The sequence below is a fragment of the Trichoderma atroviride genome, chromosome 3, assembly GCF_020647795.1.
Source record: "Trichoderma atroviride chromosome 3, complete sequence".
Classification (NCBI taxonomy): domain Eukaryota; kingdom Fungi; phylum Ascomycota; class Sordariomycetes; order Hypocreales; family Hypocreaceae; genus Trichoderma; species Trichoderma atroviride.
Genome location: NC_089402.1, coordinates 2915856 through 2932115, shown reverse-complemented (window position 1 = coordinate 2932115; position 16260 = coordinate 2915856). Strand labels below are relative to the sequence as shown.

General features: G+C 47.2%; 6 protein-coding genes and 1 non-coding gene across 8 annotated transcripts; 5 read left to right on the top strand and 2 right to left on the bottom strand.

The window, feature by feature from the left end:
• The first annotated feature begins 112 nt into the window (after positions 1-112).
• On the top strand, positions 113-2318 carry TrAtP1_006211 (uncharacterized protein). Of its 2 annotated transcripts, XM_014082844.2 has the most exons (4): positions 113-696; positions 755-1053; positions 1120-1614; positions 1680-2318. In XM_014082844.2, exons 1-4 carry the CDS (start codon positions 315-317, stop codon positions 2199-2201), a joined length of 1698 nt encoding a protein of 565 aa, XP_013938319.2. In that variant the 5' UTR covers positions 113-314; the 3' UTR covers positions 2202-2318. The 2 variants fall into 2 exon arrangements, with proteins under 2 accessions (XP_013938319.2, XP_065969110.1); XM_066113024.1 differs by having other exon boundaries at positions 1120-1702.
• Positions 2319-2689: 371 nt separating this feature from the next.
• TrAtP1_006210 (uncharacterized protein) lies at positions 2690-4143 on the top strand. The gene is made up of 5 exons (XM_014082843.2): positions 2690-3157; positions 3222-3460; positions 3516-3628; positions 3710-3790; positions 3846-4143. The coding sequence occupies exons 1-5, from the start codon at positions 2898-2900 to the stop codon at positions 4026-4028; spliced, it is 876 nt and encodes a 291-aa protein (XP_013938318.2). The 5' UTR covers positions 2690-2897; the 3' UTR covers positions 4029-4143.
• Positions 4144-6186, bottom strand: TrAtP1_006209 (uncharacterized protein). Its single transcript, XM_014082842.2, has 6 exons — positions 5648-6186; positions 5120-5586; positions 5001-5061; positions 4749-4944; positions 4611-4689; positions 4144-4554 (listed from the first exon to the last, which is right to left on the bottom strand). Exons 1-6 carry the CDS (start codon positions 5663-5665, stop codon positions 4422-4424), a joined length of 954 nt encoding a protein of 317 aa, XP_013938317.2. The 5' UTR covers positions 5666-6186; the 3' UTR covers positions 4144-4421.
• A 453-nt stretch (positions 6187-6639) lies between these two features.
• On the bottom strand, positions 6640-9415 carry TrAtP1_006208 (uncharacterized protein). Its single transcript, XM_066113023.1, has 5 exons — positions 8692-9415; positions 8416-8579; positions 7963-8357; positions 7350-7901; positions 6640-7297 (listed from the first exon to the last, which is right to left on the bottom strand). The coding sequence occupies exons 1-5, from the start codon at positions 9200-9202 to the stop codon at positions 6811-6813; spliced, it is 2109 nt and encodes a 702-aa protein (XP_065969109.1). The 5' UTR covers positions 9203-9415; the 3' UTR covers positions 6640-6810.
• A 431-nt stretch (positions 9416-9846) lies between these two features.
• Positions 9847-11136, top strand: TrAtP1_006207 (uncharacterized protein). Its single transcript, XM_014082840.2, has 2 exons — positions 9847-10316; positions 10389-11136. Exons 1-2 carry the CDS (start codon positions 10015-10017, stop codon positions 11095-11097), a joined length of 1011 nt encoding a protein of 336 aa, XP_013938315.1. The 5' UTR covers positions 9847-10014; the 3' UTR covers positions 11098-11136.
• Positions 11137-11444: 308 nt separating this feature from the next.
• On the top strand, positions 11445-11542 carry TrAtP1_006206. Its single transcript has one exon. It is a non-coding gene; the product is annotated as a tRNA-Leu (tRNA).
• Positions 11543-12783: 1241 nt separating this feature from the next.
• Positions 12784-15687, top strand: TrAtP1_006205 (uncharacterized protein). The gene is made up of 2 exons (XM_014082839.2): positions 12784-14087; positions 14148-15687. Exons 1-2 carry the CDS (start codon positions 13307-13309, stop codon positions 14693-14695), a joined length of 1329 nt encoding a protein of 442 aa, XP_013938314.2. The 5' UTR covers positions 12784-13306; the 3' UTR covers positions 14696-15687.
• Positions 15688-16260: the final 573 nt, after the last annotated feature.

The following is a 16260-nucleotide window of genomic DNA, read 5'->3' as shown; positions in this document are numbered from 1 at the left end:
ACTGTCGGAGGCCGGGGCTTGGGAATCGGATGTGGGCGGGATGGACCCGAGTCGGGATCTGGTATGAGAAGATTGAGCGGCAATTATTCACATCCGTACCCGGTATATTCCAGATGATTTAAAATCATTTGTCTAGATTGCTATAATCTGCGTCCTTCGGAGTTTGGATTGGGTTGCCGATTTATGAGTAGGCTATGCAGGCAGTTTTGCATTAAAACGACCCAAAGCCGACCTGAACGATTGTATAAAGTCTTGAGAACAGATATAGCTTGACCGTTCAACTATTCCGGAATTATAACATCATATCGCCTATAATGGACAGCAAACCAGCCACCACATATTCCTCCAAAGAGGAGGCTCATAAGATTTTGCAATATCTCTGCAATGCGTTTGATTCCATATCGCTGCCATGCGGAGTAGCAAGCCGAGCCGATCATGTTCAATTCGTCGCAGAACGCGACCAACCATACTTTCCTATTCCATTCAAGGAGACGGAAACAACAGCAGCATTAAAAGCTGTCGAGGCATCAATTGCGTCTCTCCTCGCAGATACGAAGCAGGGAGATGCGCCTTCACCGGCACAGAGGGAAATCGTGATCAATCTTGAAAAGACGACAGCGTTTCTATTTCAAGCATACTTGGCTCGAGTTGGCGGATATGGAAAGCTCGATAAACAAGTTAAAAGCCTGTTAAAAGGTTTGTATAGCTTACAATTGACAATTTCTTTCTTCATATACTAATGGCGCACGTATAGATACGGATCTACTTCACGCGCAGTCTGATCCTTATCGCCGCATGTCTGCAAATTTATATGCCACGAAAACGCCCAATGAGTACTATCATATCCATGGATCGTTAGAAGCGTCAACAACGCTGAAAATGATTGGGCTAGAGCCGTTTCGACCAGATCTAGCAACACATGAACAGATTGTGGAGACTATTGGATCTGCTGTCAAGAAATTTACGGTGGCAGACTTGGAAAAGTTGAATGCGCAGCACAGACAAGCAGGCGTTCAAGCCTTTCCGCACACCGAGTTTCTGAAAACACCTCATGTAAGTCAAAGGACGGAAAACCGACCGTATAGTAACAAGCGTCGCATTGGCTGACACAATTGGCAGGGAAAAGCAAACATTGGACTTTCGCCTTGGTCAGTTGAGAATATAGAAGATAAATCGCCAAAGGTCCCTCTTCCAAGCCACAACGACAATCGATTACTCTCCGGTATCAAGGTTCTCGAGCTATGTCGCATCATTGCTGGCCCTACAGTTACCAGGATTCTAGGCGAATATGGCGCCGAAGTCATCAAAGTGACAAGTCCAAATCTTAGCGATGTGCCGTTCTTCCAAGTAGACGGCAACATGGGAAAACGAGCGACGGATCTAGACCTCAAGACACCGGAAGGAAGGGAAACGTTTGAGAAGCTCTTGGCCGAAGCTGATGTCGTGGTTGATGGGTATCGTCCCGAGGCTATTGCAAAATTGGGATATGGTCCCCAGCAGCTTGCAGAGCTAGCTTCTAAGAGGGGCAAAGGGTTCGTCTACGTCAACGAGAACTGTTTTGGATATGAAGGCGAGTGGTCAAGACGAGCCGGATGGCAGCAAATTGCAGACTGCGTAAGAATCCCATGGTCCGAAATGGATCATCCATCAATCTTCATTCACTAACAGGGCAACTTCAGGTGACGGGCGTTGCTTGGGAGCAAGGCAAGTTCATGGGCCTCGACGAGCCTATGGTGCCACCGTTCCCCATTTCAGACTACGGCACCGGCTGCATCGGTGCAATCACAGCTCTGGTCGGGCTCTATCACCGGGCAACTCGCGGTGGGTCTTGGCACGGCAAAGCCAGCCTCTTGCACTACGATCTTTTACTGTTCAAGGTCGGTTTACTGCCCGAACATGTCCAGCAGAATCTCCGGGAAACAATGGGTCCTGAGGTTCTGGCGCTACGGTACCATAACAGCGTGGATCAGATTTCGGGAACCGTGCTGCGTCGTATGCGAGAAGTATTTCCTGAATTCGTGGATAACCCGAAATACGTGGATAAGTGGTATTCGGATAAGTACAAGGCTGAAGTATGTGCGGTCAAGCCGGTGGCAGAGATTGAAGGTTTGGAGATTGGATTTCGGAGAGCAAGCCGGCCAAACGGCTCGGATGAGGCAAAGTGGGAATTGGATGAGGAAAAGGATTATCGGCTGGAATAGATAGACTGAGGCTGGGTTTAGCAACTCTATAGAAGATTTCATATGTCGAAAGTCAATTGACTGTACGTTATTTTGCTACTTTTTAGGAAGTAAAGCATCATGAGTGGTGCCTCCAGGTTTTTACTAGGCTGAGATCTAATAGAACGGCCCCAGGTTTCATCGGAGGTTATATTTGACATTCCGCTACACTTTGTAAACCGACTACCCGACTGAACAACCTCGTTATGATGGACTAAATCGCCCTAGCAGCATAATTTGGTCCACTACAAGCCGTCAGTGCCAACATCTTCGCGGCGAAATCGTACATGGGCTACCTATCCATCATAAGGCGTCGGGATCGGGATCTATTCCGTCGATGCAGCCACTTTCGGATCTGCGGGGACCCCGCGGGCGGATAACGCACCACGGCATCGACGGAGCGAAGGAATCGAATGATACAGCCCACCATTTTTGGCTTATCCATTCATGAATAATCGTCTTTTATTAATTGGATGAGTACCGAGGAAGTTCTTGGGCTCCAAGATATAAGACTGCCGTTACGGTATATTAGTCTACCAGAAGAAGCCTTGAAATTCGCAAGACAAGCTTTCCCACGCTCTACCAACGACCAACTCTTGTATCTACTCTCTCGGATATCTCAAGATTACAAATTAAATCTATCAGAATCACTACCTCGACTTAATCGAAACATCCAAGATGGGTTCTTTGTCTAATGGCGACGTCCTCGGCCAGGAGTTCACCGACCATGTTGTCCAAGCCATGGGCCCAGAGACCACCCCCAGAATGCGGACAGTCATGACTGCTCTCATTCAGCACGTTCACGATTTTGCACGAGAGGTCAACTTGACGACGGAAGAGTGGTTAGCAGGCGTTGCCATGCTCAACTGGGCAGGACAGATGAGCAACGACAAGCGCAATGAGGGGCAGCTGGTATGCGACGTTATCGGTCTGGAGTCGTACGTTACTCTCTTTCTCGTTTGGCCTCATATACATGAAAGGCTAATAAGACGTCAATCATAGACTTGTGGATGATATCACATACAGAGAAGCCAGCAAGGCTGATAAACCTCCTACATCATCCGCCATTCTTGGACCGTTTTGGCGAGCTGACGCGCCAATTCGAGAGAACGGCACTACCATCACATTCAACACCCCAAAAGATGCGGTTGTAGCTTATATGCACGGCCAAGTTACATCCGCTGAGACAGGAAAGCCCCTTGCAAATGCTACGGTAGATGTCTGGCAAGCCTCTACAAATGGTAAGCTACTTTGAGCATTCTGAACGCGAATGGCCGCTGATCTTGAGCGTATTAGGCTTGTATGAGCAACAGGACGATGATCAGATTGACTGCAATCTACGAGGCAAATTTGTTACTGACGCAGAGGGTCGGTATTCGTTCTACTGTCTCCGCCCAACACCATATCCTGTAAGGAAGCTCTGATTACGATTTTCTTTTCCCCCAAACGCTTCCCTGGGTAGGCTATTAGATGCTAATTTTTGTTGCTAGATTCCATTCGACGGTCCTGCAGGAAAGCTATTGAAACTTATGGATCGCCACGAGTACCGACCAGCACATATCCATCTAATTGTAAGTATTCCATTACTTCTTTTACTGCCACCCCCATGCTAACGCACAACAACAGGTCGAATCAGAGGGTCACAGGTCTTTGACTACTCAAATTTTCGATAAAGACTCAAAATATCTTGAAGACGATAGTGTGTTCGCGGTGAAGGATGGGTTGACTGTTGAGTTCAAGCCTCGCAAGGGAGACACGCAAGCCGAATGGGATTTGGAGTACAATGTGACTCTGGCAAAGAAGCAGTAATGAGCCAAGATTGCGAAATATCTTGAATGTAATGACAAATTAGCCGTAACGGTGGTTTATGTATAACTAGAATAGCTGATGTAAACAAATTGAATGCGTACTTTTATCTATCAATTAAAGCGTCGTTGAAAGCACATAGAAGCGACGCATATGACTGCTTGTTGCCGTGCAGCGCGCCAAAGAGTGCTTCAATTAGTGCGTTTTCACAGTAACATATCCATATTCTTGGGGAGGGAATACTCTGAATTCCCAAACATTGATGGTCTAGATTAAGAATGCTTTACACGTGTAAACTTCCATCACGCGATAGCAATATCTGTTTTCACAAGCCTGGATAGCATTATAACTATTAAAACGCTAAATTGGCATGCCCGCTTCTTATTTTTACTCTTTTTACGCCTCCTGTCCAATAATTATTCCGCTTGGGAGCTCCAATCCAACCGGCAGTCCGTGAATGAACTTTTCCCGAAATACGGCTCCTCGCTTCTCTGCAAGTGCCTGCTCAATATCTTTGTACATGTCATACCTATCTCGATTGTTAGCCTATTGTCAGACACCACAACACTTGCAAGTTTGACTCACGCATTCATTTCTTCAATGGTAAGCTTCTTCTTCTCATCCTCTACTTTGTATGTGGAGATGTTTTTGTTCTGTGAAAAGCCTATACACAAACCACGGTTAAGACTTGGTTTTCAATGGCCATCGCCCAGTTCAACTCACCAATTCGCTCATTAATGTTGTAGGCAGCTTTTGCCGCTGCGGACTGCACTCTTGTCACCCTTGGCAGTCGAACGGCATCGTAGACAGCCAAGGCCTCTTGGACGTCTCCGCTGAAATAATTTTCGCTAAAGAGGATGCCAAGCGCAGCGGCATCTTCTATTGCCATGCACGCGCCTTGGCTTTGATGGGGCATCATCTTGTTTTGTGTCAGCTCGGCCAGTATTGAATAGTCAATTAAGCGCATAAGCATACCGGGTGTCCTGCATCGCCTAACAAACAGACATTGTTCTTGTGAATATAAGGATAAGGGTCACTGTGATATTGTAGTCAGCGAGGTGATAGTGATATCGCATCATCGTTTCTTTACTCACTGTACCCATAGCCGCCATGGCTGAATCTCTTTTCCAATCTTCAAGTGTGACAAGACTTGCGAGTCTAGGTTTGGATATGGCGCCAGTAACTCTTCCACCGGTCTATTTTCATGTCCCCATGTATGTGTAGAGTAATCGCCCACTGAGCGAGGGAAGAAGCAGTAGTATGACAACAGCTTGCCTCCGTTGCATGGCGACAGAACAATCTTGTCCCACTTGCCCTCTTGGCCTCCCCAATACTCAAGCGCGCTGTGTTGCGAGTAATCCATCAGACCTAGCTTGACGGCTTCTTCTGTGGTAACGTTTGCGTGAAGGCAGCTTTGCTCGGATGGCCGTTTTGCTGGATGTATGCCAATCTCGCTGCGAACAACTGAACCGATGCCGTCTGCGCCAATGATGAGGTCGTGCTGGGCAACAACACCATTCGTAAATGTGATCTTTCCAGCACTAACGTCAATCTCTTGACACTTTGCGGTATAGAATTAGCACTTTGTTACTCTGTGGTGTATACGTGATTTGTTTACTTACTTGGTGATTCACTTCCATCTTCGCTGGCGTCCCCTCCCCCCTCTTCTCCCAGCGCAGAATCCTTCAACATGGCATGCATGTGCTGTCGGTGAAACATATTGTAGACATACCCCCACCTCTGTTCATAATCGTCCAAGTCATAGACACTGACCGGCTCGCCCGTCTTCCAGTCGCGGTTGATCAACTTCTTGAGCACGACAGGATCCCCCTTTGCTATATCAACGCCCCATTCGTGAAGCCATCGCGTGCCATTTGCAGCGCATGAGACTGAAGCGCCTACTTCGCCGGCAAAATCGTGCTTTTCATAGATTGTGACCTCATGGCCGGCGCGACGAAGAGCAATGGCAACAGACATGCCACCGATGCCACCTCCGACGACTCCCACGTTGAGGCGTCTCCAACCTGAAGGGAAATCTGACCTCATTTTGGAAGAGAAAGATAGCTTGAAGATTATGTCAAGTTGGTTGCGTTTGCTTGTGCAAGCTACGTTTAATAGTTTCGAATCACAAAAGGAAAGCTAGTGCTGGGCAAAGCTGAAGTTTATCTATCTCGTGTCTCTACATATACAGCTATCCGTGGAGCGGTTAATCACTCTACGCCGATGATTGCGATCCTATACGCCCGTCAGCGAATCCGTCATCGCTATCTCTCTCCTTGCAGCGCCATTCACGTCACCCCTTACACGGCCACCGAAGTGGGAAAAGTTGGCAGGCTTATCACGGTTGCTGGCGGCTATGGCCCCTGGACGCGTAGATTAGGTGCAATAGCCGCCACAAGGTTGCAAAAGCCGCAGCTTGGCATTTCACGTCTTATCTGTCTCAACATGTCACTCGTCATTAATCAAATATACTAGCTAACGTATAACGCACAGTTATGCCTCTTATGCAGCTACATTAGGCAGATGCTATTTCTGATTGCGGCTGAGTTTTTAATAGTATAGTTACTCAAGACTGCAAACTCACATATCATGTGTTGCGTATATGTCATCCACACTACTTCCTAATCGGGTTCTGTATTCGTAGTATAAACTCGAATCAAAAACTATCACTTCTGAATAATTCTAACCCCACAGCCCTATGCTTAGGTATGTAAACGTAACAAAAACAAGATTTCGAATCCAGTTGTCTATCAAAATATCGCCATCCAACGCCGCCAATGCAAGATCAGTCTGATCCAAAAACTCTTGGGCTATAGAAAGGAAAGCTATCCCACTGAGACAAGTCGAGGATGTCCCACCCCCGCAACATATCTCCATCCATCTCGGTGGGTTGACCCGAAATGTCTGTCATCCAAAGCCCACCAATGTCCCCACTTGCTGGCGCTGTATTATTGTGAGGCAGAGCCACATCATCGCCATCATTACTGTTCAGGTTGTTACTGTCTTGACCAGTGTCCCCTTCCTTGCTAAAGGAGATTAATTTTCCGACATATCTGCTCCGAGGCCGTGTAGGCGTCTTCATCCGCTGCTTCACAACTGCATCAGATAGTAAGGTTAGGATCCCCGAGTAATGAGCAGCCTGGGGGCTTTGAATGCCCAAGAAATCGAGAACATCTTTCGCGCTACGAAAAGTCGTTTCAACCTCGTAATCGAGCTCCTTTTTCGCAAACATGTCGAAGCCGAGGATGAGGCCAGCAGCAAAAATAAGTGCCCTGAATCCATGATTAGCCATAGTTCTTTTAACCTCGCATGTAAATACCTTACTTCATTATACACATATTGCCGAGAAGAAGCCCTGATTTGTGTGCGTCTGAGCACGTCTGCACCAGATACACTGCTGCATCAATACATGCGGACGCCAGAGGTGAAGAAGAAGGTGACGCAACACCCTGGCGAGAAGTCAGGTTAGATATTAATACTGGTCGAGTAACCAAGGTAATAGCGAAGTAGTAGAGACAGGCGATATGTATGCTGTCCGTTGCCACTTTTCGTCGTGATGAGCCTTTTTTAGAAGTAAGAGGATTGCGCAGAAAGTTGGGAAGCTTTTGACTCCAATCTTCAATTTTGCTCAAAAATTGTTCCACAATAGCGGTAGATGTGACTTTCTTCCCATACAGTGCATCAACGCTCTCATTAATAATGGTGAGTATGTTATACGACGCAAATAAGCTTTGACAGCTTCTCGTATCTAGAGACGTAGATGAGCCAATAGCAGTGGTATCGAGCTCTGCCCTTAGACCAGCTGTTGCGGGTGGTCTTCCAAGGATGGAGCATACAAGCATGTCTAGCACACAGAGGCTCATCCATGTTCGCAGTCTGTTGAATTCATGAGCTCAAGTCAGGGGAAATTTTACAAACAACTACTCCTCCAACATACCTCAGCTGGCAGAATGGATTTGTCAGATCTGCATATGAATGGCGGCTATGCATCCCAAGAGCAACTGCAGCCCTTGACGCAATCCCCAAGTACATGAATGCTGTGTTTCTTCGGCAATGCCCAAGCATATAAAAAGCCATGAGAAGAAAGGCGCGCACCATGTCAATGGTAGGATCCTCCAACATGCCGGAAAATGCGCGTTTCTGTGCTTGCCGAAAATATACTGATCCGACTTGCTGCGCGTCCATTGGAGAATTGCACTGCGCGCCAATGGCTACCACAAGATCAATTGAGGCATGCTTATACGAGCTTATAGACTGAGGTCCATCAGTTCGGGTTTTCACAAGGATATCTTCAACTTCGAGTGGTCCAAAAATATCCAGCAGTCCTCCAGTCTTCGTATGTAATTAGCATTGTAATGATGAGAGAGCAAAGATTGGACGCCATGCTTACAGCAGCTTCGTAGATGCGAGCATATAGTAAACTACTTTCCACATCAAGATTATAAGTAGTTGGCTCCAAGTCATTCGAGTCCACCGCAGCAGAAGGCTCCGTCTCTAGCATACTATGGCGCTTATCACTCTGCGAGAATTGCGAGGGCCCGATTTGAGCTGTCACTGTATCTCTAATGAGCTGAAGAAACGAGAGAGAGGCTGCTTCGCCGATATAAACTGTAGTTATTCCATTAGATGAATACAGTCTTAGTATATCGGCTTGTGAGCAGCTTACCTTGCTCTCCTCGTAGGTTGAGGAGCATACGAGCATGAGACTCCGGTCCTTGAGTTGGAGATCCAGAATTTGCAGACAGCTGCGGCGGCTCTGGCGCGGATCTGGAGATGGTCTCATCTGGAAAGCTTATTCGAGAATCAGATGGAGTGGGAGGATGATATTCCCCATCAGCATCATTGTTCATTGAAGTCGAATCGGTCTCCGGACCCCAATCTGGTGGTACAATATTGGTTAAGCCATCTCGGCCCCACGCAAACTCATCATCCGGATTATGGTCTCCACCATCCGGCGACGACCGGGCCTCCTCCGGCGCAGAGGCTCTTGACCGAGGCGGGGGCTTCTTCCTCCAGCCTCGAGGCTGATGAGTCAGAACACACGATGCCCCAATGCCGCGTCTCTGGCAAGCGGTGCAAGGCACCGTGGCACTACAACGCTTCTTAGAAGCGCGGCAAAAGTTGCACGCCTCTGCAGCGCGCTGGCGCTGGCTTGGATGGACCTTTGGCCGTGGCATCTTCAGACAATCAAAAGACCAAGACAAACGGCTAGGGGATATCCGCCCAAGCCGCTCTAGCTTGAATGCGAAGGAATTGTTTGAAGGATGGGTAACAGCGGCTTCCAGGTGCACCAAGCGCGGCTCGGTTTGTCTCAGGGGCCATCCCCAGATATCACCTGTTGAATACACACCCCTGGGCGGCGATGACGAGGTTTGTCTGACGAATTCGGTGAATAGATGGAGCTGAGATATTACCAACTCCTTTGTCTTGTGACCGGCATTGGCTACGTATGACCGTATCCGCCTACAGTATTATCTCATTATGTACTGTGCGGCAAACTCCCTGGTCATCTTCCCCGCTTCCTCCATCGGCTCCAGGCCGTTAGTTTGTATCTGCCGTTGATACCCACCGCCATCTGCTCAATCGTCTCCAATAGACCGCGGGGAAGGCCTCCGCTAGAACGGAAGTCCTCTATAGCCCCTCTGATATCTGCTAGCCTCGATCTGTATGGAGCTTCTAGATGAAACGTCTTGCGTCAGAAAGCAATTATTGGTCCTCAGCCGACATCATGCGCAAGAGGGGGAGCATGTTGGAGGAGCGGCTATGAGCTTGAAGTGCGCGCGAATGCAGCTGTAAATATAACACTCCCCTAGCATTGACAAATAAATAAGAATTGAGATCTTATTTATACTTGTAGCAGCCACATCGCTTGCTTGACTCGAGTATTAACAATTCCATCATTGTCACAAAAGCTTCTTTCCTTTCCTTACACTGCATATCGTGAGATATCCACGTCAATCCGCAAAAAGAAAATACTACGATAAACACAATGCTCGGCAAAGTAGCTCTAGAAGAGGCGTTCGCCTTACCTCGCATGCAGGAAAAGACGAGATGGTGGGCTTCACTTTTCGCCGTCGACCCTGAAAAGCACGCGCATGAAATGACAGATCTTACCAATACGCGCATCGCATATATGGATAAACATGGCGTCGGCTACACATTGCTTTCATATACAGCACCAGGCGTACAGGACATATGGGACGCAAAAGAGGCACAGGCCTTTGCCGTTGAGATCAACGACTACATTGCGGGCGCAATCAAAGATCACCCAGATCGATTCGGTGCTTTAGCGTAAGTATATGGCGTATCTCAGTCTCTTACCTATTCCGTCGCCTCGATATTAAAGCTGAATCCCAATGCCAGTACACTTTCTATGCATGATCCCAAAGAGGCAGCCACCGAGTTAAAACGATGCGTGACGCAGCTGGGCTTCAAGGGTGCGCTTGTCAATGATACGCAGCGCGCTGGTGCAGATGGGGATGATATGGTCTTCTATGATGGGCCTGAATGGGATGTTTTCTGGTCCACTGTCACGGAACTGGACGTTCCATTCTATCTGCACCCTCGAAATCCCACAGGAACCATCTACGAGAAACTATGGGCCAAACGAAAGTGGCTCATCGGACCTCCGCTCAGCTTCGCCCAGGGCGTCAGCCTGCATCTCCTAGGAATGGTCACAAACGGCGTCTTCGATAGACACCCCAAGCTCCAAATCATTATTGGCCACTTGGGAGAGCATATTCCTTTTGATCTCTGGAGAATCAATCACTGGTTCGAAGATGTGAAGAAGCCGTTGGGTCTTTCATGTAAGAAGACGATTCGAGAATACTTTGCACAGAACATCTGGATCACCACAAGTGGCCACTTTTCAACGCCGACGTTGGAGTACTGCATTACAGAGCTGGGTGCGGACCGGATTCTTTTCTCCATTGATTACCCATTCGAGTCTTTCGGCGATGCTTGTGATTGGTACGATGGTGTATCGTTGAAGAATGCGGAAGATGTGAGGAAGATTGGAAAGGATAACGCAAAGAAGCTTTTCAAGCTGGGAGCATTCAAAGATTCAGCGTAATATACTTGAGTAGTAGATATGATAAACATGTCATCATGATCTAAGCTATTCCCTCTTCTCAAATACTTTGTGAGCGCAGCATAACGAATCTATATCCAATCGTATCTATGGAAAACTATATCCGACGTAGCCAGCTTCGTCACTTTTACCCGTGCAGCATACTTCAGTATTTAGGGTTTTAAATACGCCTCACGACATATATTTAATTGATTAGGTCCTTACAATTCTGAATGAATGAACAAGAACGATTGGTTTTGTAAGAGACTGCAAGTTACATTCGAAGGGCTGCTCGCGCTAGGCGTTTGTATAGTTTATATATAAGTTTAAGGCTCATCCTGGTATGAAATGGCGAGATGGCCGAGTTGGTTATGGCGTCAGGTTAAGGCTACCTTAACAGCAATTCCTGGTGGAGCAATCCGCGTGGGTTCGAGTCCCACTCTCGTCAGCTTCTATTTTTGCCATTCCTATGACAAAATTGCATGTCTTATTTTTCTTCTTTTTTTTTTTCCATTTCAAGATTGTTTTTCTTCCTTTGAAGAAATTCTGGTTCAGAGGATAGTTTATATTTATCTATGATGGCGATGGTCATGTTGATCAATAACCGTCTGCAATACGGATGCAGTGTATTTTACAGAGCTGTTCATCAATCTGGTTGGTTTATTCTATCATGCAAGGCACCGACACAATACTGGCCTTCGAGCTATGCCATTATACTCGTGTGTATATCATTTTATCAGTGATGAAGATTGATAATCAACGTTGGCTATCTATGTACGCTTACGCTCGTATACCGAAATACTTCGGCTATATGTCTTATATAGATTGCATATTCTTTGATGCATCTCTCCAGCTAATACATCATCTGCCATAAAGTATGTCCATGTTATGTAATCTTTTTTGGAGTTGAAACCCCTTTGATGCTATTTTGGGTGAAAGTAGATCATCACAAGCAACTCGGAAACCGATGTCGCAGCCGAGCATCTGTTGATGCACGCGGAGATTGTCTCGGCTTTGAGGGAACTTTTGACAAAAAAATGCTCGTGTGCTCTAATAGATAATATTCCATTTCCGATTTCTGATTTATGATGGAAAGAATGTTACGTTTCCCCGGCCGCGAAAAAATTCCCCTGTTGCTGTTTACTCTTGTTCACAGGGTAGGCTTAGTAGAATCCAACTAAGGCTGAGAATCAACATTTTTGTGGGCACTGTATTGCAGTCTTATGTCAACGAAAGACAATTTTCTAAACAGGTCATTATTAATTATAAAGAACCAAGTCTGGCAGTAAAATTCCTATCCTAGGCCCTATTATGACGTCCTCGTAAGGGAGAATAAGCTCACAAGGTTGCTTGCAGCCTTATCAACCGAGACCCGAGAACCAGGCTATTAAAGGGGATGTACTGAGTGCTCCGTAGGGTGGGAGCTAACTCCCCGCTGTCTATCGGACAAGGCCCCTAGCTTCCTGATTTTGAAGTCACTAAAATAATGGGCATCTTTGTCCTTATTGCAAGCCGTTGGTAATCCTAACGCTATTGTTAAGGGTGTGGTAAATGTTTGCGACAGAATTAGGAATATGCCCGTTGTAATTCAGATTGACTCACGTTCATTGTTTTTCATCATAATCACGGAGACTTTGACTCGCCTTTCACCATCATCACGGAAACTTTCAAACAACAACCTTGATGGCACGGCTCTACCGAAACTAGCCCCGGAATACGGGAATATCGTACCTGACAGAACGGCTTCTAGATAGCATCCGCCTTGACAAAACCCACTTAATGACTAATAGCAACGAATGGCAGCCATCAGCATATAGCCTACTGGCATCGGCGCCGTCCTCGGCTCGCGTCTTCATCTTTCGCCGGTCCTTGCGCGTTCGAATCGGCCGTTGACGTCAGCAGAAGCCCCTAACAATCGGCACAGTTGAGCCGGGTTGTGGATCGGAGTCAATCGACGGCAGATATCGAATGTGACCGGTTTTATTTTCCACTTACCAATTGCTGGCCTTGCTTTTCTGTCGAGTTCGATTTAGCGGTCGACCAGTGTGGAAAAATTTGTTCCGACTTTCGGCTGTGTTGGTTGTCGCTCGTGCAATAGTTATTTATATATGGATGATGCCGCTCCCACGATGGGTCGTGATTCGGGATTTGAAGATGCGCTCAAGATATTGACGTGACTTTTCAATGCACCTCACGTGCTATAATCATCAAGATGCCGGACGAAGAGAGCATATCCAGGGAGAGTACCTCAAGTAGCCACAGCATAAATCACAGAGAAAAAGATGACCAACCAGATGGCCACCGTCCAGCCCTCCACGAGACTCTGTCAAATGTGTCTCAGAATAACAAGAATCGACCTCGACCTCAGTCGGCGAGTAGCTCAAGTTTGAACCGACCCTTATCAAGAGCTCTATCAAGACGAGAGACAGTCTTGTCAAGAATCCGTTCCCGACCAGATGTTCAGTTTACACATCCTCTTGCGCACATCAAGACGACAGAAGACGAGATTGTCACCTTCGATGGACCCGACGACCCCTACCACCCTCTAAACTGGCCCACACACAAAAAAGTGCTCACGACAGCTCTTTATGGACTCGTTACCATGACGGCCACCTGGGCTTCATCATCATATTCCGCTGGTACGAAACTGGTCGCCAAAGAGTTTCATGTAGGATCTCAGGTCGCTGTACTTGGCACAACTCTATTTCTCTGTGGCTTCGGAGTGGGACCGCTACTGTGGGCACCGCTGAGCGAAGTATATGGCCGACGGACTGCGGTAATGGTTCCGATGTTCATCTCCATCGCCTTTAGTTTCGGCACTGCGACAGCCAAGGACCTCCAGACCATTATGCTGACTCGGTTCTTTGGAGCTTTCTTTGCCTCTGCACCCGTAACGAATACTGGAGGCGTTTTGGGTGATCTTTACACCCCGGCCCATCGTGGTATCGCCATGGCTGGGTACGCCATGGCTGTTGTTGGTGGACCGGCATTGGGTACGTAAATGATCTTTTCCTAATCTATACAAGAACTCATCTTGCTAACGAAGATTCTAGGCCCCATCGTCTCTGCCGCCATGGCTGAACAGCCATCTCTAGGTTGGCGCTGGACTGAATACCTCACGGGAATTCTGCAGGCCTTCATTCTCCTTATAGCAGTCATATTCATCGATGAAAGCTATCCCCCGAAACTCCTAGTCTACAAAGCCCGCCGACTGCGCCATGAGAGCGGAAACTGGGCTCTTCACGCCAAATTCGAAGAATGGGATGTCAGCGTGAAAGAGCTCTGCAAGAAGTTTTTGTTACGGCCGGTGCAGCTGCTTCTCACGCCTATTTGCTTCCTTGTGGCCTTGTATGCCAGTTTCTGCTACGGTATCTTGTATATGCAGCTGGGAGCAATCCCTATTATATTCGGAGAAATTCGCGGCTGGAATCCCTTGGTCTCAACGCTGCCTTTTTCGTGCATCTTTCTGGGAGCAATCTTTGGATGTGCTGCTAATGTTTACAACCAACTCCTCTACAATAAAGCATATCACGCCGCCGGTAACCGCGCTGTCCCGGAAAAAAAGACTTCCGCCCATGATGTTCGGCTCTATTCTCTTTAGTGGCGGGCAGTTTATGCTAGGCTGGACTGGTGGCCGACGCGATATTCACTGGATTGTTCCTTGCATCGGACTCGTGCTTCTAGGAACCGGCTTTTTTACCATTTTTCAGGCTGCACTCAATTACTTGGTGGATACCTTCCAAGCTTACGCTGCGTCAGCTATTGCGGCCAATACGTTTCTTCGATCTTGCTTTGCTGCTGCCTTTCCCCTGGTGGTTGGTCCCTTGTTCCATAACATTGGCGTTGGACCAGGCTCCAGCATCACGGGTGGGTTTGCAGCATTGCTGATCCCAGTCCCGTTTTTCTTTTACAAATATGGAAAGAGAATTCGAGCTGGCTCCAAGTGGTCAAAGGCTTCGGTATACGACTAGACTGCAAGCTACGACATTTTGATGCTACTATTTTTGAACGAACTCGGTGGATGAGAGACACAGAAGGGAAGAAGAGTTAAATTGTCCATTTTTTCTTCCATTTTAGCGTGCAAAAAAAGGTTTACTTTCACCGATTGATGGCGATATTGAATACATGTATGTTATGAGCAGCGATTCTTTACCAGATAGACTTATCCTTTAGGTAATACGGAGATTTCGGGGAGCCGTAGTAATAATGATAGTTTTTGATACCCCATGTCAGCTATGGATGCATAATATTTACTGTTATAACTAAAATCTCAAATGACCAGCTTGGAATAAATATGTCTGTGCGTGTTCCGAGAAGAGCAATGTCAAGTATTGTGTTAACAGTCGCGAAACGACGGTAGCTCATAAACGAGTGAACTGTTGTAAGAAGTCATTGGGAGCCGTTGCAAGTCTTTTGTGTCTCGCGCAGCGTTGAGGTAAAAGACTTCATAATAGCTAAGAAACACGCCATGTAGGAGGCTTCGCGTGTATATCAACGTGCATGCAATATTTATCTGACATAGAGAAGAGGTTGACAAGGTTGACAAGGTTGATTAGGAGATAAGCTTTATGGAAGCCTGACCCTTCCCAAGAGCGGGGCCCTTGTTCTGAGACTTGATAGAAATTGTGATAGCTACGACTACGCATAATAACGTAGCAAGGATCATATCGTCTGCCGATGGATCGGATCATAGTAGTGGGGTTGGCGTGGCTGTGTGCATGTATTTGCCTCTAAGCCCACCAACCTCAAGGCATCCATCGACTCCGCCTTGCAGAGCCTCAATCGCTCAATTGGCGGTGCACAGAAAGGGGGATAACAGGATCCCCCCTCCAAAAATACGATTCTGGGGTCTTGCAGGCGATCGAGCCGAGAAGCCCAAGTCGCCCACGTTTTACTTCGTCCTGTCGGTGCACGGTGCTGGACACCCTCAATTGTTAGCCATTGTTAGTTCACGGCACTTTCTCAATGATCCCATCGGCACTTTACAGCATATCCAGATTCATGTAGCATGGCTCTGAACTGAATTACGCTTGGAGTTCACAGTCAGGTTGCTTGCTTCTGTCAATTGCACCGGATAAGGCTAAATAAGTCAACTATTGCTGGCATTCTTTTGCGACAAAGTAACATTAAGAGAGTACATGTAGAAATGTTATGGCATGCCGGGAG